Source organism: Pteronotus mesoamericanus, unplaced genomic scaffold, assembly GCF_021234165.1.
Source record: "Pteronotus mesoamericanus isolate MK-2021 breed Mesoamerican mustached bat unplaced genomic scaffold, CSHL_Meso_final contig_41, whole genome shotgun sequence".
Lineage (NCBI taxonomy): Eukaryota > Metazoa > Chordata > Mammalia > Chiroptera > Mormoopidae > Pteronotus > Pteronotus mesoamericanus.
The window spans coordinates 4,787,050-4,812,747 of NW_026555152.1; the positions used below are offsets into that span (position 1 = coordinate 4,787,050).

A 25,698-nucleotide genomic window follows, 5' to 3' on the forward strand; every position below is an offset into this window, starting at 1 on the left:
TTGAATATAGATTTTTGAGTAGTAAGGACATTTTTAATAATGTTAACATAGTGTATCTTCTTCAATTTCATTATTCAGTGTTCTATACCACCGGCTTTTTACCTCTTTGGTTAAGTTTATTCCTATTTACTTTTTCTTTATTGTTGCAGTAGTAAATGGGATGTTTTTTTCTTTGTTTCTTGTTCTGATAGTTCATTATTGGTATATAAAAATGCCATTGGTTTCTGAGTATTGATTGTTGGTATTCCGCCACTTTGCCAAATTCATTTATTAGGTCTAGCATTTTTTTTTGGTGGAGCCTATAGGGTTTTCTACATATAATATCATGTCATCTGTAAATAATGACAGTTTTACTTTCTCTTTTCAATTCAAATGCCTTTTGTTTCTTATTTTTACCTGATTGCTGTGACTGGTACTTTCAGTACTATGTTGAATAAGACTGGTGAACGCGGACATCCCTGTCTTGTTCCTGATCGTAAGGGAAATGCTTTTAGTTTTTGCCCATTGAGCATGACGTTGGCTGTAAGTTTTTCCTTATATGGTCTTTATTAGGTTGAGGTATGATCCCTCTATTCCCACTTTGCTGAGTGTGTTTATCATAAATGGGTGCTGGATTTTATCAAAGGCTTTTTCTGCATCTATTGATATGATCCTGTGATTTTTATCTTTGATTTTGTTTATGTGATATATCACATTTATTGATTTACAAATCTTGTACCAACTTTCCATCACCGGAATAAATCCCACTTGATCATGGTGTATGATCTTTTGATCTTTTTAATGTATTGCTGGATCTGGTTTGCTAATATTTGGTTGAGGATCTTTGCATCTATGTTCATCATGGATATTGGCCTGTAGTTTTCTGTCTGTTTTGTGTTTTTACCTGGTTTTGGAATTAGGATACTACTGGCCTTGTAAAAAAAGTTTGGAAGTCTTCCCTCTTCTTGATTTTTTGGAATAGTCTAAGAAGGATAGGTGTTAATTCTTCTTCAGATGATTGGTAAAATTTGCCTGTGAAGCTATCTGGTCCAGGACTTTTGTTTGATGGGAGTTTTTTGATCACTGCTTTAATTTCATTAGTTCTTAACAGTCTATTCAGATTTTCTACTTCTTTCTGATTGGTTTTGAACGAGTGTATGTTTCTAGAAATTTATCCATTTCACATAGGTTGTCCAATTTCTTGGTATATAGTTGTTCGTAGTATTTTCTTAAAATCCTTTGTATTTCTGTGGTCAGTTCTTACTTCTTCCATTTCTGATTTTATTAATTGGGGTCCTCTTCGTTTTTTTATTGATGAGTCTCTTTAAAGGCTCTCCGATTTTGTTTATCTTTTCAAAGAACTAGCTCCTGTATTTATTGATCTTTTGAATGATTTTTTAGTCTCTGTATCATTGTATTTCCACTGTTATCTTGATTAGTTCCTTCTTTCTACTCATTTTGAGCTTGTTTTTGTTTTTCCAGTTCTTTTTAGGTGTAGGGTTAGATTGTTTATTTGAGATATTTCTGTCTTCCTGAGGTAGGCCTTGTAATGCTATGAACCTCGCTCTCAGGACTGCTTTCATTGTGTCCCATAGGTTTTGGGCTCTTGTGTATCTGTTCTCTTTTGTTTTCATGTATTTTCTGATTTCTTCCTTGATCTTATTGATGACCTATTCATTATTTAATAACATGCTGTTTAACCTCCATGTATTGGAATGCTTTTGAGTATCCTTTTTTAGTTGAGGTTGATTTCTAGTTTATGCCATTATGATCTGAGAAAATACTTGATATGATTTCAGTTTTCCTGAAGTTGTTAAATGTTTTTTGTGTCCCAGTATGTGGTCTGTCTTTGAGAATGGTCCATGTGCACTTGAGAAGAATGTGTATGTTGCTGCTTTGGGATGAAATATTCTATAAATATCAATTAAATCCATTTGATCTAGTGTGTTATTTAAAGATGCTGTTTTCTTGTTGATTTTTTGTCTGGAAGATCTATCCATTGTTGACAATGGGTGTTAAAATCCCCTACAATGACTGTGTTGCTGTCAATCGCTTCCTTAAAGTCCGTCATGCTTTTCTTTATATATTTAGGTGCTCCTATATTGGGTGCATATATGTTCACAGGGTTTATATCCTCTTGTTGTATTGCTCCCTTTAGTATTATATATCCTCCTCCTTTGTCTTTTGTTATAACCTTTGTTTTGAAGTCTATTTTGTCAGATATAAGTACTGCTACTCCATCTTTTCTCTGGTCTCCATTTGCATGAAATATTTTTTTCCATCTCTTCACTTTGAGCCTTTGTAAATCTTTTGTTCTGAGCTGGGTCTCTTGTAGACAGCATACTCTGTATTTTGCTGTGTATAATACACTCCTGTGTTTAATGGGTACCCATGTTTTTGGCCCAAACTTTCAGGAAAACATCTTTTTAATTCAATTATTTATATTTAGATACTTATTTTTGTATTATAAAGGAATTTTAGCATTTATTTTTGAACACATGGTACAAGAAGTTTTATGAAACAAATAATTACAAAACACAAGAACAAATACAACATATTTCAGATACAATACTACCCATGTACAATGCTCGTCCTTATTTTCCCCTCAAAAATTTGGGCAAAAAAAAGTGCATTATACATGGCAAAATAGGGTATAGGGTTAATTTTTTTATACATTCATCTACCTATGTCTTTTGATTGGAGCATTTAATCCTTTTACATTTAAGGTTATTATTGATAGGTACTTAGTCATTGCCAGTTTATTCCTTTATACCTGTGTTGCCCCTCCCCCACCACCATTTCTTTTTCTTAAAGCAGCCCCTTTAAAATCTCTTGCAGTGCTGGTTTGGTGTTAATGAACTTCTTTAGCCCATTTTTTGTGGGGGGGGCTAGGAAGCTCTTTATTTCACCTTCAGTTTTAGATGACAGCCTTGTTAAATAGAGTAGTCTTAGTTGCAGATCCTTACTTTTCATCACTTTGAATACTTCATGCCAGTCCCTCTGGCTTGAACTGTTTCTGTTGAGAAATCAGCTGATGGTCTTATTGGAATGCCCTTGTAGGTAACTGACCGTTTCTCCCTTGCTGTCTTTAAGATTCTTTGTCTTTAAAAGTTGCCATTTTGATTGTGATGGTGTCTTGGTGTGGCCCTCTTTGGGTCCAACTTGCTTGAGACTTTCTGAGCTTTCTGGACTTGTCTGTTTCATTCACCAAATTGCGACACTTTTCTTTCATTATTTTTTAAAATAAGTTTTAAATTTCTTGCTCTTCCTCTTCTTCTGGCACCCCTATGATTTGGATGTAGGTACATTTAGAGTTGTCCCAGAGGTTCCTAAGCCTCTCCTTTTTTTTTTTTTTAAGTTCTTGTTTCTTCTTTCTGTTCCGGTTGATTGTTCCTTTCTTCCTTTTGTTCCAAATCGTTGATTTAAATCCTGGCTCTCCTCCCCTCACTCTTGGTTCCCTGTATACTTTTCTTTATTTCACTTTGTGTAGCTTTCACTTCTTTGTTTGTTTTATGGCTGTACTCAATCATTTCTCTGAGCATCCTGATCACCAGTGTTTTGAGCTCTGCATCTGATAGGTTGGCTTTGTCCATATTGCTTAGTTCTTTTTCTAGAGTTTTGATCTGTCCTTTTATTTGGGCCATATTTCTTTGCCTCCTCAATTTGGCAGTCTCCCTGTGTGTTTCTGTGTTTAGGTAGAGCTGCTTTGACTGCCTGTGTTGGCGCACCTGTTAACGTTTTAAGGGCTGGAGCCTTAGGTATTGCGAGCACAGTACAATGTGATTCGCTGCTGTGTGACACAGTATATGGAGGAGGGGTCAGAGAGGGAACAATACTACTTGCTCAGCTCTTGCCCCATCTCCAGTCACTTCCCCCACTTCCTGTAAGCATCTGGCGCCCTTTTACTGCTCCCCTGGTGCTGATTCCCAGAGTGGGTAGGATTACCTGTGTTCTAGGACCCTGTGGGCCCTTTAAACAGGCTATCCTGAGAGACCAGTGGTTTCTCTGCCACCCCAACCCTCACTGGTTTTTACAGCCAGAGGTTATGAGGCTTTTTTTTTGCTGGCACCAGAACCCTGAGCTACGCTGTCTGGCCTGGCACTGGTATTACTCTCTCCCTAGTTGTCCCTCCTGGTTTTTATCCTCCTCATGTTAATGTGTGACTACCTGTTCTGCCGGGCGCTGAACCTGCTGCCTCACCTCAACCTCACTGCACTACACCACAGTCTTTACTCCTCCTACGTGTCTGGCTAAATGTTTCTTCTCTAAATATTTGGTGGTCGGACTTACATACAGTTTGATTTTTTGGCAGTTCTGGTTGGTTTTTGGTTTTAGATTGGTTGTTATCATTCTTATGGTTGTGTGAGGATGAGGCAGAGAGAGTTTACCTGTGCCTCCATCTTGGCCAGAAGTCTCTACTTCCTTGAGCATTTGAGAGTTTGTCCTTGGAAGTCCAGGAACATAGTAATTGAACTCAGTTGACAGTGTTACATACTTACTTCTTAGCTTTTGCATGGAGTAGGTGATATTTATTAATATTACCAACTCACAGAAGTAGCTTTTTTTTCTTCTTGGTATTGAAGTTGGGAAGGATGAGAGCCAGCATTTATGGGGCATATACTTATGTACCAGGCACTGCCAGCTGTTTTTTCAAAAGTTTAAACTTTGATAATTTCTGGCTGTTACTGGTGATTGATGGACCTTGGTTTTTGAGTTCGGTAAAGAAAGAATTCGGAGTGAAGAACACCAGTGCTAGAAGTTTATTTAGCATGCAAAATGAAAGTATACTCAAAGAAGATTTGAGTGGGCTGCTCAGAGAGCTTCCTTGGTCTTTTAGAGAGATAGTGAGAGGCAGAAGAAGAGAGCCACCTGGGCTCCTTGGACTCAGGAAACAAGTTACAAAGGCAAAAGAAGGGCCCTTAGAATTTAGGAGAAAGAAAGCAAAGGTACATACCTGAAGAAGGAAGCTGTGGGTGTACTCTGGAGAGAGAGCATGCACTGGGTTCTTTTCCTTGAGGGTAGTTATCTGTTTTCTAAAGGTAGGAGTTTTAGGGGAAGTCTTGGGAGGATCTGAATAGAATATGCATCAGCTTTCCAGGTGTGTCCTTTAATATGCTGGTTCATCAAAATGAGCCTCTAAGGGTCAGGGTCGCAGTCTCTGCTGATTTGTTGGCACCAGGGTAGGGGTTCATTGGTCATCGCATCTGGTCCTGACGTCAGCCATGGCATTGCTGCATCTCACTTTGCTACTTTCCTGGGCCTGGTGCTAAAACATAACTGATGCCTAGAATGTTATCTCTGGTTTGACCAAAGCTCCAGTTCTAGGGTCAACAGACCCTGAGGCCTTGTTCCTAAGATTATTTGATTCTGATCAGAACCACATTGACCTGAGGATTTAATGCGTAAGGGAGTGTGCAGGAGAGGAGGCAGCAAGCTAGTCAAGGTGCCAGAAGAGGCCGTTTTGAGTCAGCTGTCTGTCTCAGTTTCCCCATTCCACTTGCCAAGGAACTTTCCTAACTTCTTATTATCCCACCTCATAGCTACCCTGTAAAGTAGTTGGTTACATTTTCATTTTACAATTAGGAGACTGAGGCACAGAGAGGCTGATAACTTGGCTCATAGTCAAAACTTGAGGACAAGACAATGGGGAGGGGCTTTCTGAGCAGTGCATGAAAGTATGTGTATATATGGGGACAAGAGGAACATTGTGGATGGTTGGACTACACAGGGTGTGGCATGTGATTGGAATTACACTGGTACTGTTCACATGTTTTGTCCTTGGTTCATCCTAAGGCCAGAAGTGCTTTTCTAAAGTGTTTATAACTGACATTCCACATAGATAGATATATAGGAGGTGGTATTTTGGATAATAACTAACCCTTTATTTTTCTTTTTTCCAGTAGGAAAGAGTTCATACTCATTTGAAAATAACCAATTTCAGTAGGTGGTAAACATCAGGGGTTTTAATGATAGTTTCGAACATAGGTGAGGAAATTTTGTGACAAGATACTTGAGCTGGCAGGGATGGAGACTGGGGCTTACAGCACTCCCGTAAAGACCATTTTGGTCAGTGGCTCTTGAAGTTGCTGTAATAATTGAATTTGATATTGTTATAAAACAGTTACTGGTAACCTAATTTAGAAATAAATGGTATTTTTAAGCTACTGATTGGGTCAGAATGTTATGTAAAAATAATGCACACAGAGTGCTAGATGGCTAGAAGATATTAGAGAGAATAGCTTGTTTTGACAGAACTTGGCCACCAACCCAGAGGGTCCCTTTAATCAGTACTTACTTATTTTCAGGCTTGACCCATCTGGAAGTTCAAGATGTGTTGTCTAACAAGGGTCTTGGCTTCTCAGGTTCAGGAGACCGCAGGCATGGGCTTCCTCCCACTGAAGTGCTGTTAGAAATATGATGTAATTTTATGTTGCTCTGTTTTTCTTTTTTTATTTAACATTGTTTTTGAGAAGTACCCATGTTTGTTTATGTAAATCTAGTTTATTCAGACTCTGCTATATAATACACTATCATATTTTAAAGACCACCTATATTACCTTTAGCTGTAGAATCACCAGTGATACTTAGTAAACATTCTTGTCACCTTTGGTTCTGTGTGAGAATTTCTCAGGTATATATACTTTCGAAGAATTGTTAGGCCACTGAATATATGCATTTTAATTTCACAAAATTTCAACTCTTTGAGATGGCTGCTGTCAGTTTACAGGCTTCTGTTAGAGTACATGGTGCAGCAGAGGCCTTAATTCATTACTTAGAGAAAAGAAACAAGTTAGGAATATAATTCCTTGATTCTTCTTTGGTTACTGAGGAAGTTTCTGCAAACTAGTTTTCAGTAATATTATTAAAAGGTTTTATTCACTCTCCTTTTTAATTTTCTTTGAATAATGTTAGGCAGTTATAGGAAACATAGTTTTTTAAAGGATGCCTCCATAATGCCTAAGTAATTATGATAATGTTAGGAAAATACTCTTAATACTAAGAATTTTGTTTTTTGTTTTGTAGGGCGCCAATGCCTCGGCATTAGAGAAAGAGATTGGTCCAGAACAGTTTCCAGTCAATGAACACTATTTTGGATTAGTCAATGTAAGTATTCATTGATGCTTGGTCTTCAGAATTATTGTGGGAAGTATTTTTTAAAATGGTGAATGCATTTCATAATTTATTAAAGGAATCAATTTCTATCAGTATAAGTAAGAAATGTAATCTGGAGTTTTGAAGTTATATTTAATGGATGGGACAAAGTTGTCCGATGATTTGAGTATTAGAGAACAATTTCTACTTACAAGCCTGATTTTTCCTATTTTGAGTCAAATCTCTCATAACCAATATTTCATAGGGCTTAGTCCAAGTCATCTCTTGATTCTTTGAGAATTATTTAAATGTCTACATGGAAGTGGTCCACATAGTTTTGTAAATGCCTCCATGTGTCGATAGGGTCTTTGTCAAATTACTTCTGGCTTTTTTCCTACTAGTATAGATATAAAAGTATAAAATACAGGGAAAAAATAATTCTAATTCTTGTGGAGATAATTCTAGTAATTATACATTATTAAAACTTTGGAAGAACCTTCTTTAGAATTTTTAAGTCTTCTGCAATACCAGAAAACACCACAAATCTGTGTTATACAATTGTCATAGTAACTTATATTCTTGAACTATACTGTTGGGTAGATCCACGGTGAGTGTTTAAAGGAAAAATATATACATATATGATAATACATTTAATAAAGTAAGCTAAATTCAACAAAATTGGTGTGCCACTAAATACTAGTGTGTAATTATGATGTATGAAATTTCTTTGTGATTTGGGGAAAGCACTTAAAGTGCTGTGTGTGCTTCCCCTGCTTTGGGAGTCGTCTCTGTAAGTGTAAAGCTTATAATGAGGAATCAGCAGTCTTCACTCTCCGCCTCTCCCCAGCTATTTTTTTTTTTTCTGGAATTTATCCTTAGATTCTAAATAAAATGCTTGTACTTCTATTTTTAAAATCCTGCTATTAAGAAAAAAAATCTATTGACTTACTGTTACAGTAGATGAGAAATTTAGCTCTTTACATCTACCACCATCCCCTGCCAGCTTTACTGTCCCCCATTCTTTCAACAAGGAATTAACCATTGCTTTATTTTTTCATTTCCTTAATTTCCATTTATTCTTCCCAAACTTTTTATCAGAACTTTAAAAAAAAAAAAAAGGAATTTCTCACTGTCGGTTTCCACTGAGTCATGACCATCAGGCAAACTCTCCTTTCCCTGGTAACATCCTCTGGAGCCCTCGGTCCTGCTCTGCAGCCTTTGCCTGCCATGCCTTTCTGTCACCTGGACGTTTCCTTCATGTCTTGCCTTTTCTAGATCCTGTTTTCTTTCCTGGTTTTCTCCCTGGCCTTGTGGAACACATTCTATAGTAGCTTTTTTAGGAAGTGTACAGGGGAGATAGATTTTGAGATCTTGTGTATTTAAAGATGTTTTGGTTATTGTAATAGCTTCATGTAGATCCTAGTTTATAACCTTCTTTAAGAATTTTTAAGGCTTTACTCTCTTGCTTTCTGGCTTCCGGTGCTGCTACTGAGAGGGCTGATGTCATTCTGATTCTTGGTCTCTTCTGCATGTGACTTCCGCCCCCCATTTAAAAAATTTTGGGGGGACTTTTAGGGTGTTCTGTCTCTACTGTCCACAGTGTTCTGAGCTTTTGTGTGTCTTGTTTTCCTCTCCTCATTATTGCATTGGGCATTTATGCACCTCTCCAGACTGATGATTCAATTTCCACAGTTCTGTAACATTTGTTACTGTTATTTGAATAGTCTCTTTTCTATCAGTGTAATTTCTTGTTGTTTTTGTTTTTTTTTTTTTTGATATACTTTTAGTTGCATATGGAAACACTTTAGAGTGATCCTCTGTATTATTTTTTTCTCTCGTATTTGATCATCTGCCTTTTTAATTTTGCATGTTAGGCTATTTCTTTGGCTTTTTATTTTTTTGTCCAGTGCATTGCACTTTTTATTTCTTAGATTGTTACTTTTGTTTTTTGATCTTGTTTCATTAAGACAATATTTTCTGTTATTTTTCTCAGGTTAGAATTTATAGTTTTGTTGTTGCTGAGGTTTTCTTAATACTTGGCGATTGTTTCTGAGACCTCTAAGCTCATTTGGGCCCCCCTGCCTCCGTTTTAAACTACTTTTTTTTTTTCTATTAGAAACATACCTCAAATTTAATTCATACATAAAAGTGAAATTCTAAAAAACTGATTGGGTTATTATGGATGGAGCTTGTTTATCGTGGGTGTCACTTTATAGTGACCCCTAGCAAACAGACTGTTAAGAAGATAGCTCCGTGTCCATCTCTCCCCCAGCGCACACAGCCAGTGTCAGTAGCTACATCATTTTCCCTGAGGCTGTTTATTCTCTCTTGGGAGCACTCCTTCAGTCTCTGTATAGGGGTTGCCTAATTCAGGTTTTTATTTAATCTTCTGTTTCCTGTTCAGTGCCTCACTGCTGTCATTCAAGGTTCTTGACTTCTGGTCATTCTGGTCAACTTCTGTGGAGCCTAAATCTTCCATTGAAAGAAAAGTTAAGTGTTTCGGGGGTCGAAATGGTCCTTTTGAAGATTTATGACCAGATTTGCAATTTTAGATGTAGGGCAACCCCACGCACACACCAAATCCTTAGGTCTTCAGGTGTGAATAGATTTGTTTTCTGCCTCTCACAGGTACTTGGGCTTCTACTTTTTCTCCATCTGCCTTTTATTCTCTGTAAGTTCTTTGACACCTCTGGGCTATGGTCATCTTGGAACTTTTGAGTTTTCCCCCGATTTCTTCTTTTCCTGTCATTTTATTAGGATTTCGTGGGGAGTAGAGTTTAAAAGAGTATATTTAATTCACCTTGTTTAACAAGGAGTTTTATCTCTATTTCTAGTATCTAATTTGTGCTTACATACAGAGTTGTCTAGTGATCAAAAGCTTCACTTAAATTCTGGGGATGGCAGAACCCTTTTCCTTCCGTTTCCTTACTTCTTTACTGTGGCTCTCACCATGATTTGATTGAGACTCCAACACTGATATGTGTATTGAATTGTTGTAAAGTTGTGCCCATTGATAGTGTTCCAGAAACCCATTTTTAAAAGAACAATTGTATTTTATATATTGAAAGTTGTTTTGCTTTTAACCTTTACTAGTATAAATTCATGGTGGGACAAAAGTAGGTTTTATAGTTGTTTGTATGGAAATTAATACAATCATTAACAAGTAATATAAGAATAAACTGTGTTTTGTATACTTATAACAGTAAACCTACTTTTGCCCAATTCTATATTTCAACCTCTCTATTTAGTGTTTGACTTTTTGCATATAGTCTCAGAACAAGTAAAACAACAACCTAGCTAAAATTACATAAAATGAGTACTAAAGCTCTATGTTTTTTCTGTTGTTGTTTTTGACTTAGTGTGATAACACTATCAAAATTCCACTATCGATTTTATATAAAAAGGGTTTCAAAGAAGGTATCATTTTTATTACTCCGTGGATCTAAATTCAGAAGGTAGTCTTTGTGCTTCTCTCTCAAGCCCAGAAACTGAAATTCAATGAAATCAAAAGAAGCAGAATGGAGTGAAGGTGGTAAGAGACCACCAGAGGAAGCTTTGCCTTTATTTATTTGACGAGTACAAGTTAATTTCTGATCTCTGTTCCTACTTACGATGATGAGGATTTGGGATCTCTTAAGGTAACCAGGCTCTGGCTTCGAAAGACTGATGAACACCTTGAATTATACTTGGAAATAAGTTGGTGGTCAGAGTGGATGCAACAGAACCAGTATAGTGATTAACTTTTCTGTGATTTATACTTCAGGCTACTTGGCAATTGTGTTCTGTACCTTTAATCTTTTTCCATAAGTCCCTTTTTTCTGCTCTTCAGTTATCACTTCTGTTTCTTGTTCCCCTTCTTTTTTATTTGTAGAGTTACCACATTACAAGAGTTTCTTTAAAATTAAGGTTAGAGTTTTCGGGGGGCAAGGGAGGGTGGCTTAGGTAAATCAGAGATCAGCATTTCAGCTTTTTTTATTCCCTGTCCCTATACCTGTCTGCCAAGTAGTTAGTGTTGGAGATTATACTGGAATGTAGCTGCTTTAAGAAACTTTGTGGTTACTCTTTTCTAAGGATTAGATTTTGTTAAAATGAAGCATAATAGGTAGGTACAAAATAGACAGGGCGTGGCTAAGAATAGTATAGGAAATGGAGAAGCCAAAGAACTTATGTATGACCCATGGACATGAACGAGATGGGAGGAGGGGATGCTGGAGGGAATCGGGGTACCGGGCAGAGGGGGATAAAGAGGAGAAAAAAGAATGGGACAACTGTAATAGCATAATCAATAAAGTATACTTAATACATAAAATGAAGCACACATATATTTTCATTAGTCTCTTCTCAGGTAAGATTGTATTTCCAGGTTAATTTGAATTGCTTTTACAAAGAAGCATATACTGAGAAGAGCTAGTAATTGTGCCTGATCGGAGCCATTTTATGCAAGCAGTGAGTGGCAGAATCACTCAGTAGCGCTTGCCATTGGGAAATAGTACATATGTTTGGGCAGTTAGAAAAGTAGACCTTTTTTCTAATGAAGAGAAGAAAAATAACCACAGTTTAATTAACCTAGCAGAAAATAACTGTGTCATTGTTGTAACGTTGTTCATGGCAACCTATTTTCCACTATGTTTAGTTGCAAATATTTTTATTTTGGAGGAATATTTATAGATGATAGCTTTTATGGCAGTTTACTCTTAATAAATGGTAATTCTAATGTCTATCACAATAACCTACATGAAACATAGAATGGGGATTTCCTATTGCTTTATCTTGTGTGGACGTTTTAATATTCCTGGTGTTACTGGAGGTCAGGAGAAACAGTGGTATAGCATAGCGGTCATTAAACAATCCTGAGAAAGCAGAGGAACCCTTGGAAGCTTTCTCTTGCTGTAAAATACCCACCTTGCATGCTAGTTGTTTGTACAGTCAGCTAAATTCTTTGAAAACACATTGATTTACTCTGATAAACCAGATTGCCCTTTTCCCTATTTCTTGTAGCTGAGGAGTGCTTTAGTAAAGTTGACAGCAGAGTGTGATTCAAACTAGTAGTATTTTGTACTTTTCGTGCAGTCGATAGATTTTTAAGAGCCTGTTTTCATTGTTTGGTTCTAAATTAATTTTCTAATACAATAAGCCCTAACACAGATGTAGATGGAGCTCAATAAACCTATTTGTGAGGCTACCATGGAATGTGCTCTCCTCCCAAATCTTTGTTACAAAATTATGATTGTGTTCCTAAACCACCTTGTAAAAGGCTAATTTAGCCTGAATTTAGCTAGTAGTCATTACTTCAAATTCTGGATCCGGGGAACAGGGGCCATGATGGAGGAGAGAAAGAAATAAATGTGAAACTTTCTTTCCATTTGTGGGTTATAGAGTTGATTAAGCAAATGTTTCTTAGTTCTCTTTTCTTTTGCATCAATTTGATGGCCATAGGCTACTTGAGGGTTACTTTATCAGAGAACTCAAAGAACATCCATATCAAATGTAACAAAGAATTCTGGTCCAGGTTCTCTGGCTAGATTGGATCAAGTGCCCAGCCAATAAAAGGATTTGCAACTGACCACCTGACAGAATTTGCCTAGAGAAGTCAGTTCCTAGAAGGAAGCATGTGTAGGGGTTAGCTAACAGATGCTCACTAACATGTGGAAGGACACTTTTGGATAAGGTCCACTTGGTTGTACTGAGGGTCATAAACCCCATTTGACAGGTGGAAGCTGAAGAACAGAGAGGCTTAGTAATTTTCCATCATCAGGTTGCAGAACCAAACTCAAACCTAAACAGTTTGGCTTCATGCTTCAAATGTGCTTAGTTACCATGCTGTGCCGCTCATGAGGCTGATAGTTACTGAATGAATCCAAACAAATTTGGTAGATAAGCATTGAAATTTTAGTACTATAATTTATAAAGTAAATGCCATCAAGGAGACTCTTTTCCACTTGGATCTACATATGTATCTTTGTGAAGATACCTTTTTCAACGTTGATAGCTGTCCAAACCACATATCCAAATAACCTAGACTATCAAATCACTGTATTAAAATCTGTAACCCACAGCTTACCATAAAAAGCGTATTTGTTTCAATTTTAATGAAAATAAAAAAATTAGTGTAAGACAATTTAAAATGTTTACTTCATCATAATCACATTCGTTATATTTTTAGTGTATACAATGTAGTACATTTGTACATATGCCATAATATTAGGCATATGTGCTAAAGTGATGGGGATATAATAAATATTTGTCATTTATTTTAACAAATATTTTGGGACATATTTTAAGATACAGAGAAAAAGTCATTAGAGAAAGCAAGGATAGGTCATTGTGTTCAATATGCAACTGAAAAAAAAATCAATGATCAGGCTTGAGGATTTAAAATTTGCCTCCCTGATTTTAAGTCTAGTCATATTTTTGATTGTCAGAACCAGCTGAAAAAACATGGTAAATTTCAACCCTTAAGAATGTCTTTTTCCGAAATTGAGCATTCAGAAACAAAGAGTATAGATGTAATCATCCCAGGCATCCTTTGGAATAAGTATTTACTTGAAAGATATAATTTTAGGTTTTAAGAGCTTGAATGAAAGTTACTATTAAAAATCAAGGAAATTGAAGAAGTTTCAGAGTTACGAATAAGATCAAAAGTTAGCATATTCTGGAGAAATATTTCAACCCTTAATGTTTCTTAATGGGATTGACGAAGGTAAGTAAAAGATGACCATACTAGAAAACCTCAAAGAATTGATTATAATGTTAACACCTGCTTGATAGTCAGAAGATGAGTAAGGGACTGCCCTCCAGCATACTGTACAAAGTAGAGACTCCTTAGTCTAGTTTCTCAGCCTCTCCTTTTTGGTTCTTGTATGTGTGTTTTTTTAATAAGTAGATCAAGCTTCATTATGAAATGTTCTAATACACTGTGAGATGCTGTCTTTTGTTTTTATCTCCCTCCTCTGTGGAAGTTGTTAAGTGTCTTCTGTTGCTTATTTTTTAATTAAAGTGTTCCAACTATAGAGATTATGTCTTCTCTTCAATTGACAGCCATAGTTTGTTGGTCATTAGAGTCATTAGACTGTGGTACAAATACTAGTATTTTTCAGACTAATACTGAGTAATTGGTAAGTTAATCTTTACAATTATGAATTCTACTGCAGGTGTCCTTAGCTTCTTGATAAACTTTATTGAATTATATCTATAGTTATATTTGTCATCAGTAATATTAATGCATCATCATCATCTGCCTCTTTTAGCATATTTTTAGAAAGCCTTTAAAGCCTTTATGAAACCAGTTCTTGGCTCTGATTAGCAATATGCATGGAAAAGTCATATATCTTCATGGGGTCCCATGTCCCTATTCCTGTTATTATGGTATTTTTTAACTTGTTCCTCTGTTCCTGAATGTCTTGTAAATTGGTAATTAGATTTAGACCCTTGATAAAAGTTTAGTGGTTTTGTTTTGTAAGATAGTAATACTTAATAGTAGATGCTGTATATTTCTTGGTGAATCATATCATGGACATGGAAGTTCGGTTGTTCATTGTTAATGATGCTGGAATGCATTTGGGGCTTCTGATCTGGAGCAGACTTCCATTTTAAAGTTCCCTTTCATCCTTTAACCTAACATTTTAGTATCCATTGATAATTTTTACCTAATCCATTATTTACAACCTTTTCTTCTGAATTTATGAGCTAAACACGAACTTCCTTTATCAACTGTTTAGTGTCCCCTGAACTAAAGTTCTTAAAAGAAAGGCAAGATAAAACTTGCTTTCCTTTTATATGTTACTTTACAACCTCCCTTGGAGACTAATGAAGGTTTTTTTTAAAATGTTATTATTAATTCATGGGTTTTTATGTAGTTGATGTGCTTTTTATTCATTGTGGTAAATCTTCTTGATGCAAGTTGGCTTTTGTATCCCACTAAAAGATTCTCTAGGCTAATCTTGTACATTGTTCATTTCCTGTCCGAGACCTTGCATAACCCTATGTGCAAGGTGTCCTGTTCCTTTTTATGAGAAAAAGGTTTTTAGAGGCCACAGCCTGGGTGCAGGGGAAGTTTATTGCTGGTAGGCCTTTTTAGAAGGCAGTGCGCATGTGCTTGTGCTTGTGCGCTCTCTCTCTCTCTCTCTCTCTCTCTCTCTCTCACTCTCACACACACACACACTCACACACAAACACACGCACACTTACAAAAAGGCAAGAGTTTATACTCATTTCTAATTCCAGTTTAAGTTTATAGGGCTTTTACTTTATTGTTTGTAGTATTGTCTTTTTTTCACATTAAAAATTTTGTTTCTTAAGGATATTAACATGATTCCTTGATTACTTTGTCCTATAATATATCCGTACTAGTTTTAAAATAATATCACTAGATTAACAGTGTGACTGCTCAGTGCTGTTTAAGATTTTTTTTTTAGTTCTTACACTGTAATTTGGTGGTATGTATAGTAAAAATTCTGTTTCAGAGTTTGTGGAAGCAATTCTTCTGTGTTTGTAGTTCTACTGCACCAACTTGATACACATTAGTTTTATTTATTTCTATTTGTTTACAGGAATTTCTATTTTTCTGCTCTTTTCATTTAGTTTTTAAAAAATGGATACAAAGTAAACTTTTTATAACAGTGTATATTCACAGGAATCTCACTTTCATTTTTCTCTATTTTCTATCTTTATAAACATTTTCATTAGTTTTTAATTTATCTTCTTGTAGCTTTTAAATATAAGCAAACATGTATGTGTTTATGGACGTACATTTGACATTGTCAATTGTTAAACGCTCTTCTTTACCTAGCCTTTTGTCACCCCATGGCCATGCCATGAGAATTGTCATCATTCCTTTTTTATAGTATCAAAGTACTCCCCACACCCTCATTCAGTTACTTGTGGGTTTTTTATCAGCTGATTTTGGGAGCCAGTATCTAGGGAAAAGGAAGACAATAAATGTTTATCAAACCATGTGTCATTTTTTCTGTAAGGTAGGATTATTTTCACTAAAGAAGAGGAAATTGAGGGTCAGTAAAATGTAGTGATGTACTCCACATCACATGACCAATAAGAGATTGATCCCTAGTTCAGGACATAACTCTGGGGCTAAAGTTAATTTCTTTCTGATAGAGCAAGATTAAGTGATCTAACATTTCAATGGTTGTTAGGCTGTTAAATCAATTTTTTTTAGTCTAATATTTCGGAGGATCTTTTTTTTTTCTTGTTTTTTTTCTTGTTTTTTCTTTTTTGTTTATGTTTGGATGGCCCTTAATAACCTGAATTTTAAAAAAAACAAACCTCACTTGTTTTTTTAAAGAATTTTTTAGTTATATTTTTAATTGTACAATATATAAAATGCTTAGTATACAACCAATACTATTAATAACAATGGGAATTTAAAAAGAACAAAATTATCTGGAATCTGAAACCTTAATTAACCTATTTAAATTACATAGTTCTTTAAGTCAGTTTTCAGAAAGACCAGATATATTATATATGTTTTCCTTCAATTTTAATCAGAAACGGATGCCAAGAGCATCTGTTTAATGTTAAAGTAGCTAATTTGCAGTCAGAATATTTATTTCTATTCTCAGGTACCTTTTAATTTATGAGGATCATAGATTCCCTATTTTTCTTTTTTCTCAACTATGCACATGGAAACTCTTTCTCTTGCAAATGTGTTGTCCTTAACTTAACCAAAAAAAATTTTTTTTTCTATTCTAGTTTGGAAATACCTGCTACTGCAATTCAGTTCTTCAAGCACTTTATTTTTGTCGTCCATTTCGGGAAAAAGTTCTAGCATACAAGAGTCAACCTAGGAAGAAGGAGAACCTTCTTACGTGCTTAGCAGATCTGTTCCATAGCATAGCCACCCAGAAGAAAAAGGTTGGAGTAATACCTCCCAAGAAGTTCATAACAAGATTACGGAAAGAAAATGGTAATCCCTTTACTTCTGAATATATTGCTTACCTAACAGGAAGGTTATATATAGCATACTGCAATTCAGCAAGCATTGCCTGAGCATCTTTATGCCAGGTGCTGTGTTAGACATTGAAGACTCTAAAGTGATGTTCCCATCTTTAGGGAAGGCTAGTTTAGTGAGGAGGTAGTCAAACAGTAATTAATGAGCTATGATTAACATTTGAAGTATTATACCAATATCAGATTTTATATGCCAGGAAATGAGAAATCATACAATAGTTTCTCTCTTTTTTGCTTGCTTGGCTTTTCTGTCAAGTATGAAGTTTTTTTTTCCACATTATTGTTCATTTGTTGTTTTGTAATGCTTTTATGTATTTAACTTATTTGTTCCTTACAATGCTGTGATATACAGAGCATGTTTTTGCCCATTTTAGCCCTGAAAAAAACAAGCTGAAAGCCTTGCCAGGAGTCACATCCTAGGGAAAGAAAGAAACAGAACAATAAATCCACTCTCTGGCTTAGGATAAATAACTTTAGTCATTCCCCCCTCCTTTTAAAAATAGTTACTGATTAAACCCCACTTCCCTTTTCTCAAAATATTTTTAATTTTTACAGCAAGCCCATAAGTAAGACGTTGTTATACTTTAAATGAGATAATTGAGGCTCAGAGAAGTTAAGGTAACTGGTCCCATACTTCTCCCTGACACCTGACCCCAGTGTTCCGTTTAGTATGGTGTGCTGCCTCAAAAAACTCTAGTGGGATTTAAATAACATGTAGAAGAAGTTGGGTTTTGTTTAAGGTGGGCATTTCAATCATGTAGATGTAAAAATGAGTGGTGTTTTTAGTTTAATACTGTTATCAAAGAGAAAGATACTTCACAGAAATATGATTTGAGAAATCTAAGGTTGATTATTAAATACACCAATGGCTAATCCTGCCCTTAATTCAGTTGTTTATTATCATTTAAATTGAGATGTGCCTGGGTTATATCTTCCTTAAACACGAGAAGATGCTGGAGTAATATGGCTGTAGGCTGTTACTCTTGCGTCTGATACACATGTTAAGTTTTATTCATTTTCTCCATATGCACCCCAGAAAGTAGAGTAGTTGATTAGTTATTCAGAAAAATTCATCTTTTTTTGTGTTGTTTCTTTGGTGAAAGCTAAGCAGTGTTTACTTTCTTAGATTATAGATCTGTATAATGTTCTTACGATTTTAAGAAAGCCAAATCTAACTCTGTTAGAATGTGGACTGAGTGATTCAGGTCTGTCCAGTGTTTTTGTCTATATTGCTAAAAAACTTTAAAAATTTTGTTCTGGACTACAAATTCACAACTATCAACAGCTGAACCTTAAAAAAACCAAAAACAAACTAAGCAAACAACTAGAACAGGAACAGAATCACTGAAATGGAGATCACATGGAGGGCTATCAGCGGGGACAGGGGAAGGGGAAGAATGAGGAAAAGGGACAGGGAATAAGAAGCATAAATGATAGGTACAAAATACACAGGGGGAGGTTAAGAATAGCATAGAAAGTGGAGAAGCCAAAGAGCTTATATGTACAACCCATGGATGTGAACTAAGTGGGGAGAAAAGCTGGGGGGAGGGGTGCGGGGTGGAGGGATATAAAAGGGAGAAAAAAAGAATGGGACAACTGTAATAGCATAATCAGTAAAATATACTTAAAAAATAAAAATTTTGTTCTGGTAGAAAATTCATGTACATGTTAATCGAACATGCCATTCTTTCTCAGTGATTTTTGTTAGTATTTCAGGAACACAACATTAGAAATGTGAAACACACACAGAACACACATTATTTTCCTTTTCATTTAACATTACATTATTCTTAACCTCTGTGTTTAATATATTGCATGTGAACTGTCTTAGTTTGGGCTGCTGTAACAAAAATACTCTAGACTAGGTGGCTTAAACAATAAAACATTTATTTGTCACATTTCAAGAGGGTGGGGAGTCCAAGATTAAGGTGCCAGCAGATTCCCTGTCTGATGAGCTCCCTTGTTCTGGTTTGCAGAAAACTGGCCACCTTCTTGCTGTTTTGTCATACTGCAGGGTGGGCAATGGCGCGGAGGGGCGGGGGCAGGCTTTCTCTTGTTTCTCCTAATAAGGGCACTAATCTCAGCTCTCTAGACCTAAATCGACCTCCCAAAGGCCCTATTTCCAAATAGTATCACACTGGAGATTAGAGTTTCAGCATATGGATTTAGGGCAGGGTCACCTGTAATCAGACCTGTAACATGATCTGTAAGTATACAATGATTTTTTTAATTTTTTAATTTTTAAAAATTATAGATCGACTGTCATGTTGAACAGAGTTGAAGTTAGTGTGTTTTAAAAGTTTTGTGTGGTTAAATACCCATGGCTGTATATGTTTGCTTCTCAGAGTGTTTACTATTTTTTAATTGTTTAATATTTTCTGAATTTTGTGTTTAGGCAAAGTAAATTGATGCACAATAGACTTCTTAAATATTTTGTTGAATGAGACTGATTCATTCTAGAAGGAATGAAGGAATATTATAGACCCATCTCATAAATTTTGTGTTCATGTTTCTGTACTTCAGAAACATTTAATAGAAAAGCATTTTTATTATTGTGATGCTGCTGGTATTTGTAAGTATGTTTTGGAATATATTTTTGCTTTTGAAATTTTCCTTGATAATTATATAGAGAAGAGCATACAAATCAAAGAGGATTTCATAGGTTATCCATTATGTAAATTTCCTTAGATTTTGTTTGCTGGTTTGTTTTAAATCTCTGTAAAAAATACGTTGCCAATTTTAATATTTCCACTAACTTCACTGTTCTTAAATCAACTTCCATGTTATGTTCAAAACTTCATGTTTTATATTCTCAATATATAAGCTCCCTATTTTTAAACTACTATTGCCTTATATAACTAATCATTTTTATATCCTTTGGAAAGAATCTGTTTTCATTTTAGTAATGAATTTTTGTTTTTAAAATTTTAATTTGTATCACGCAGTCTTGGCCTAAGAGGGCTATGGCGCAGCGCTCCTAAGTTGTCCAGCGCGATCCCGTGTGCTCCACGCATCTTTGATGAGCCAATACAAGCTGGATGTTGGAATTGATAAATCATTATATATTAGTTCCTGCTGTGTGCCAGGCAGTGCACAGAACTAGGGATACAGAAATAAGGCAAAGCCTCTGCCTTCTTGGAGCTGACATTCTAGTGGGGAGGACAAACAGTAAACATTTATGTAATATAATGTGTCATGTCTGTGATGGAAAATAAACCAGGGAAAGGGGGTGGAGAGTGAGGGAGTTGAGGAGTGGTGTTAGGTCAGAGATTTGAAGTGAGAAGCCATTTGAAGATCTGAGGCAAAACTTCCCTAAGCAGAATAGAGATTGCAGTTGCCCTAAGTGTGTAAAAAATACCAAGAGAATTAGTGTGGCTAGAGTGGAGTAAGATGAAGATAAGGTTAGAGAAAGCTCCGGGAAACCACGTAGTGTTGGGAGCCCTCTGGCTGCGGGGTGCCCACTCTGTGAGAATGGGATGGGGTGGGCAGCATGAGAAGAAGCAGGGAGACCAGCCAGGAGACTCTTGAGTGATCTAAATAAGAAATGAAGCCATCTATTTAAAATCAGTAACTACTTCTAGGCTTTCCATTATTTTGGAAAAAAATTGAAACAGGTTGGTGACCTAATTATGTTAGCTAGAGTTGAGTCAGCTCTAGAGTGTGGGATCATTTACGGTGGCCTTGAGCATCAGATCAGATGGCGTCTACAGCTGTGCTCCGACTTACTGAATCTTGGCAATGTACATACTTCAGATTGTTGCTTTGGGCCGTACTTACTGTTCTCATGTCATTTTTAACTGTATGAACCCCTATTGTTCCTTGTTAGTTTGTTCATTCAAAAACTGTCAAATCTATCTACTATGTGGCAGACATTGGCCTAAGTGCTGGGGATACAACTGTGAAAGAAATAGGAAGGGTCCTGGTCTCAAGGAACCTGTGTATACATAACAGTGTATCAGGTGATGTGGGGAGATACAAATAAAAATAAATATATGTAGGTATATGTGTATATATATGTATGTTTTCAGGTGTTGGTCTTCCTCAAATGAGGAAATACTAGTTGTTCACAAGTAACACTTTTTAAATATATTTGAATAAGTAATTTCTCATTCATTTCAGTCTCTTTTCTTCAAAAGAGCATGAAGGATATTTTGTATAATGAAAGCTATTGCTATTTCTGAATTACAAAGAAAACAACTTATTTTTAAGCAGTGATTTTGTTTTCATTTTTTGCATTAATGTTGTAGCTATATCAGGACTGTAATAATTTATACATTTTTATATACATCTATGTAATAATAAAATTATATGTCTCTCCCACTAGCTTGTTAGTTTTGTGATGTGGGGAACCCATTTGTTTTTGCTCACCATTGTATTCCCAGCACATAATCTAGTTCCTGGCACGTAGTAGGTGCTTACTAAATATTTGTTGAATGAATGAATGAATCAGTGAATGTAACTGTTTAAAATTTTCCAAAGCGAATTTGTAGTCTACCTTTCCTGTTATGCTATTTAGCAGAGGAGAAAGCAAACCAGAAGAAAACGAAGATTTTAAAAACAAAATACAATATAGTTTACAGGGATTGTCCTGAGGTCATTTAGTTGATGTTGTTTTGATGTTTCTGCAGTCCTGGTTGAGGTTTTTAAAACTGTAGTGGCTGTTCTGAGGCAGTGCAAGATTTTCGCATATTCAGTATATTTATAGAAAGTACACTATTATTTTAAATATTTCAACAGAACATTTAAAAGAGTATTTTATGGTTTACTTTGCATCTCATTTCTGGTGCTTTCAGGTCAGTTGAGATATTTTCTATGAATATGAAGTCATTGTTCTCTTTTAAGAGAACATCCAAAAAAAGATGTTTCAGGTTTTTAAAAAACAAAAGCATATGCACAGTTTTGCTTTACTAAAATAATTACTTTGAAAAATGTGCATATATCCTAAAATATCTTTTTTAACAGTGAAAAATTAAACTACTTTAGATTGTGGCGTTGAGCCATCATGTAGTTAGATATCCATGTAGTGAATTATTCAGTTCTCGTCTTAACTAAGCAGTGTTTATAAAATCTTACTGGTCCTCTTCCATAATTCTTTTTAGATTTCTCCATGACTTCCCCAATTTGTTTCCATTTTTCCCTAAGCCCCCTAATCAACTCTAGCGCAATTTCCTTCCAGTTTTTATTTTAATGGACTTACTGAGGTGGTAGTTCTAGATCTGACCTGTGGTGGAAAGTGAGAGAGAGGAAAGCTTTTGATTTTTAATGAGTCCACATGCACAAAAGGAAGCTGCCTGGACACTGAAAGTGGCAAGGTTGGTGCAGGAGTCGGGCTGGACAGAGAAACTGTGAGGCAGGCCGTCACTGGGTGAGTGAGGAGAGATTGGCAGTGATAGGAGGGTGAAGGGTAGTGTGGCCAGATTTTAAAAACTTTTTTGATTGAGGGTCAGTTTTTATCTGCAGGTGGGTGTGTGTGGTGGTTTAGAAGTGGCAGCAGGGAGCTAGAAAGTGCCAAAGGCTGAAGAGATAGGGGATTTTTATCAGAAAGCGGTTCCTGCAAGGAGCAACGTAAAGGGTTAAGAAAGAGGACAGTCCCTAGGCTGAGGAAAGAAATAAGGTACAGAGTGAATGAGAGTAGTAGGAGACTGGGGTGGAGGGGTGGGGTAGTATTTCAGGGATGGAGAATTACTGCATTGAGAAGCAAGGTTAAAGGTAATTGACTTGTTATTTCAACTTTGGTATAGAAGACTGACCCAATGGTGGACCCACCTGAGGGTTCCAAGCATAGCTTGGCTCGGTCTCGGTCTCAGAGAGATGAGGTGGGTGGGCAGAAGGTTTTACAGAGGTGCCGTGTCTCTCGGTGTCAGGGGTAGATAGTGAAGTGACTTGTGCAGTGGACAAAAACCAGCAGACACATGACATACCAAGTTAAAGATTACTTAGCTGTTAATACTTCGTAGGCTAAAGCAGTAACTTTTAGGACTCTGGGCTTTCATTGTTCTTAAAAATAACATAGTGAAATCATGTGGTTCTTAGCTTTTTCTGAATGACTTATTTCACTTAACATGATATCCTCAAAGTCCATCCATGTTGTCGCAAATGGCAGTATTCATCTTTTTTTTTTTTATGGCCGAGTAGTATTCCATTGTATGTATGTACCGCATCTTTTTTATCCAGCCCTCTACTGAAGGACACTTTGGTTGTCTCCACTGTGAATAATGCTGCAGTGAACATAGGGGCACATATATCTTTGTGCATAAATGTTTTTGAGTTTTTCAGGTAGATACACAGAGGAAGGATTGCTGGGTCATATGGTAGCTCTATTTTTAGTTTTCTGAGGAACCGTCATACTGACGATTTGACTTGGGGTGGTGAGCACACACATTATACATCATGTGTCATAGTAATGTATACTTGAAACCTATATGACTCTTAATGAATGTCACCCCCCTACATTTAATTAAAAAGTAACATAGAGAGTTTGTTTAAAGCTAATCAAATCCCTCAGGACAAATATATAACAGAGAAATGAAGTGTGGCTCCAGTTTCATTCTTATATTATCGTATTTGATTTGCAGTCCAACAGAGAGGTTAAGTAAATTGCCTGTGACATGTGATGATTAGAGGTAGACCCATAATGGGAATCCAAACAGTCTTGCACCTTAAATATGATTCTGTTTAAATGTGATACTTGGTCTTCGTGACACCAAGATTAAACTCATCCTTTATATTCATACACCTCCCTGAGAAATATTTTCACTTTTTTCCATTTTATTTTTACAGTAAGCTTTCAAAGGAAGATGGTATTACATTTTACAGATACAAAAATCAAGACTTTTGATTATCGTGGGGGTTGAACGTTTTCTCATGTTTCTTAACCTTTTCAATTTTGTTTCTTTAAATTGTTGATTTCAAGTCCTTTGCCCACTTTGCATTTTCTTTTATATAAGCTCTTTATATGCAGAGGATGTTGAGAACTTGTCATGTTGAAATATTTCTGGGATAATAAATTAGATAAGCTAATAAAAAGCAATTGCTTCTCATCATCCTAGTACATTATGTAACTGTATGAGTATAAGTTTTGCCCTTTCTTCTTGGATCACTATTATCTTTTAAGAAAATATTCTCATTCACCTTAACTTTATTTCCCCAAATTCAGTCATAATTTTTAGATGTGAAAGATAATTTATTCCTTGTCAATTTCTAACACTACCAAACATCTTTTACTTAGTTCTGATTGAATACTATATATTCTTTTTTTAATTTGGCTTTTTATTAAAGTTATTATGTTATTCTGAAATAATTCTGTATTTTTATTTTTAGAGCTTTTTGACAACTACATGCAGCAGGATGCCCATGAGTTCTTAAATTACCTACTAAATACAATTGCTGATATTTTACAAGAAGAGAGAAAGCAGGAAAAACAAAATGGCCGTCTACCTAATGGTAACATCGACAGTGAGAATAACAACAGCACACCAGACCCAACTTGGGTTCATGAGATTTTTCAGGGAACATTAACTAATGAAACCAGATGTCTTACTTGTGAAACTGTAAGTATATTTGAACATTTTATATAGAAAAAAATTTAATTCATTATTGTGAAAGTTCTTTGAGGATAAGTATGAGAGATGAACTTGGAAGCTGTCATTCTTAGATGTGGGGTAAATGTTAAAGATGGACTTGTCAGTTGAAAAAATCTCTGCACGTTTTCATAATGCTGCTTATGTGAACACCTACAGTGACAGAAAAATACTTACTGCAGCTGGAGCTATTTGATTTTGTTTCTATTTAAGAGGCCATAGACCCATGTCTGGAAATTGTATCTTAGTTAAGCTGGTAACAAACTTACAGGTCAGGGAGGTATATTATTTTATTTTTCTTCTTCCACAATTGTGTATTATTTATGGTTAAATGAAAACTAAAGCATACTGTGTACACTCGAAGGGGAAAAATGCCCGCTTGCTGGGTACAGAGTCCCCCGTTACCTACAGGGGATACATTTCAAGACCCCCAGTGGATGATGTTGAACATCTTTACATATGCTTATTTGCCATCTGTATATCTTTGGTGAGGTGTCTCTATGGGTCTTTCTCCCATTTTTAAAATTGGGTTGTTTTAAGAGTTCTTTATATATTTTGGATACCACTCTCTCTTGAAATATGTCTTCTGCAATTATTTCCTATCAGTCTGCGGTCTGTCTTCTCATTCTCTTAACAGTGTTTTTGGCAGGTCAAAAGTTTTTAATGTTTCAATTTTAAGATTTTAATTTTAGTGAAGTCCCGTTTTCCCTTCATGGAAATGGTGTTGGTGTTCTCAAAATGCTTCTGGTTTTGTATCTAAAAAATTTTCACCAAACCCAAGGTCATCTAGATTTTTCTCCCTATGTTAATCGTTTAGGAATTTTATAGTTTGCCTTTTAAATTTCATTGGGAGTTAATTTTTGTGAGAGGGGTAAGGTCAATGTCTAGGGTTTTTTTTTTTCTTTTGCATGTGAATATCTAGTTGTTTCAACGCAATTTGTTCGGGGAAAAAATCATAACCCATACCAGTGAGTGATCTGTTGAGTGTCTATGGATTGATATTTTTAACTGTAACTTGGCATTTGCAGAATGATCATTGTCAGTACTATAATTTTAATTAATGAAAGACACAGTAGTAAATAAA

The 25,698-nt window shown here is 35.7% G+C and overlaps 1 protein-coding gene across 2 annotated transcripts in view; it reads left to right on the top strand.

Annotated features, from left to right (window-relative positions):
- Window positions 1–25,698, top strand: part of USP12 (ubiquitin specific peptidase 12) — a 97,926-nt gene that overhangs the window by 48,749 nt on the left and 23,479 nt on the right. For both annotated transcript variants that reach the window (XM_054577142.1, XM_054577143.1), the window contains exons 2-4: window positions 7,003–7,083; window positions 16,777–16,990; window positions 24,355–24,584. In XM_054577142.1, the coding sequence (XP_054433117.1) occupies window positions 7,003–7,083; window positions 16,777–16,990; window positions 24,355–24,584 (525 nt within the window). The remainder of the gene's footprint in view (window positions 1–7,002; window positions 7,084–16,776; window positions 16,991–24,354; window positions 24,585–25,698) is intronic.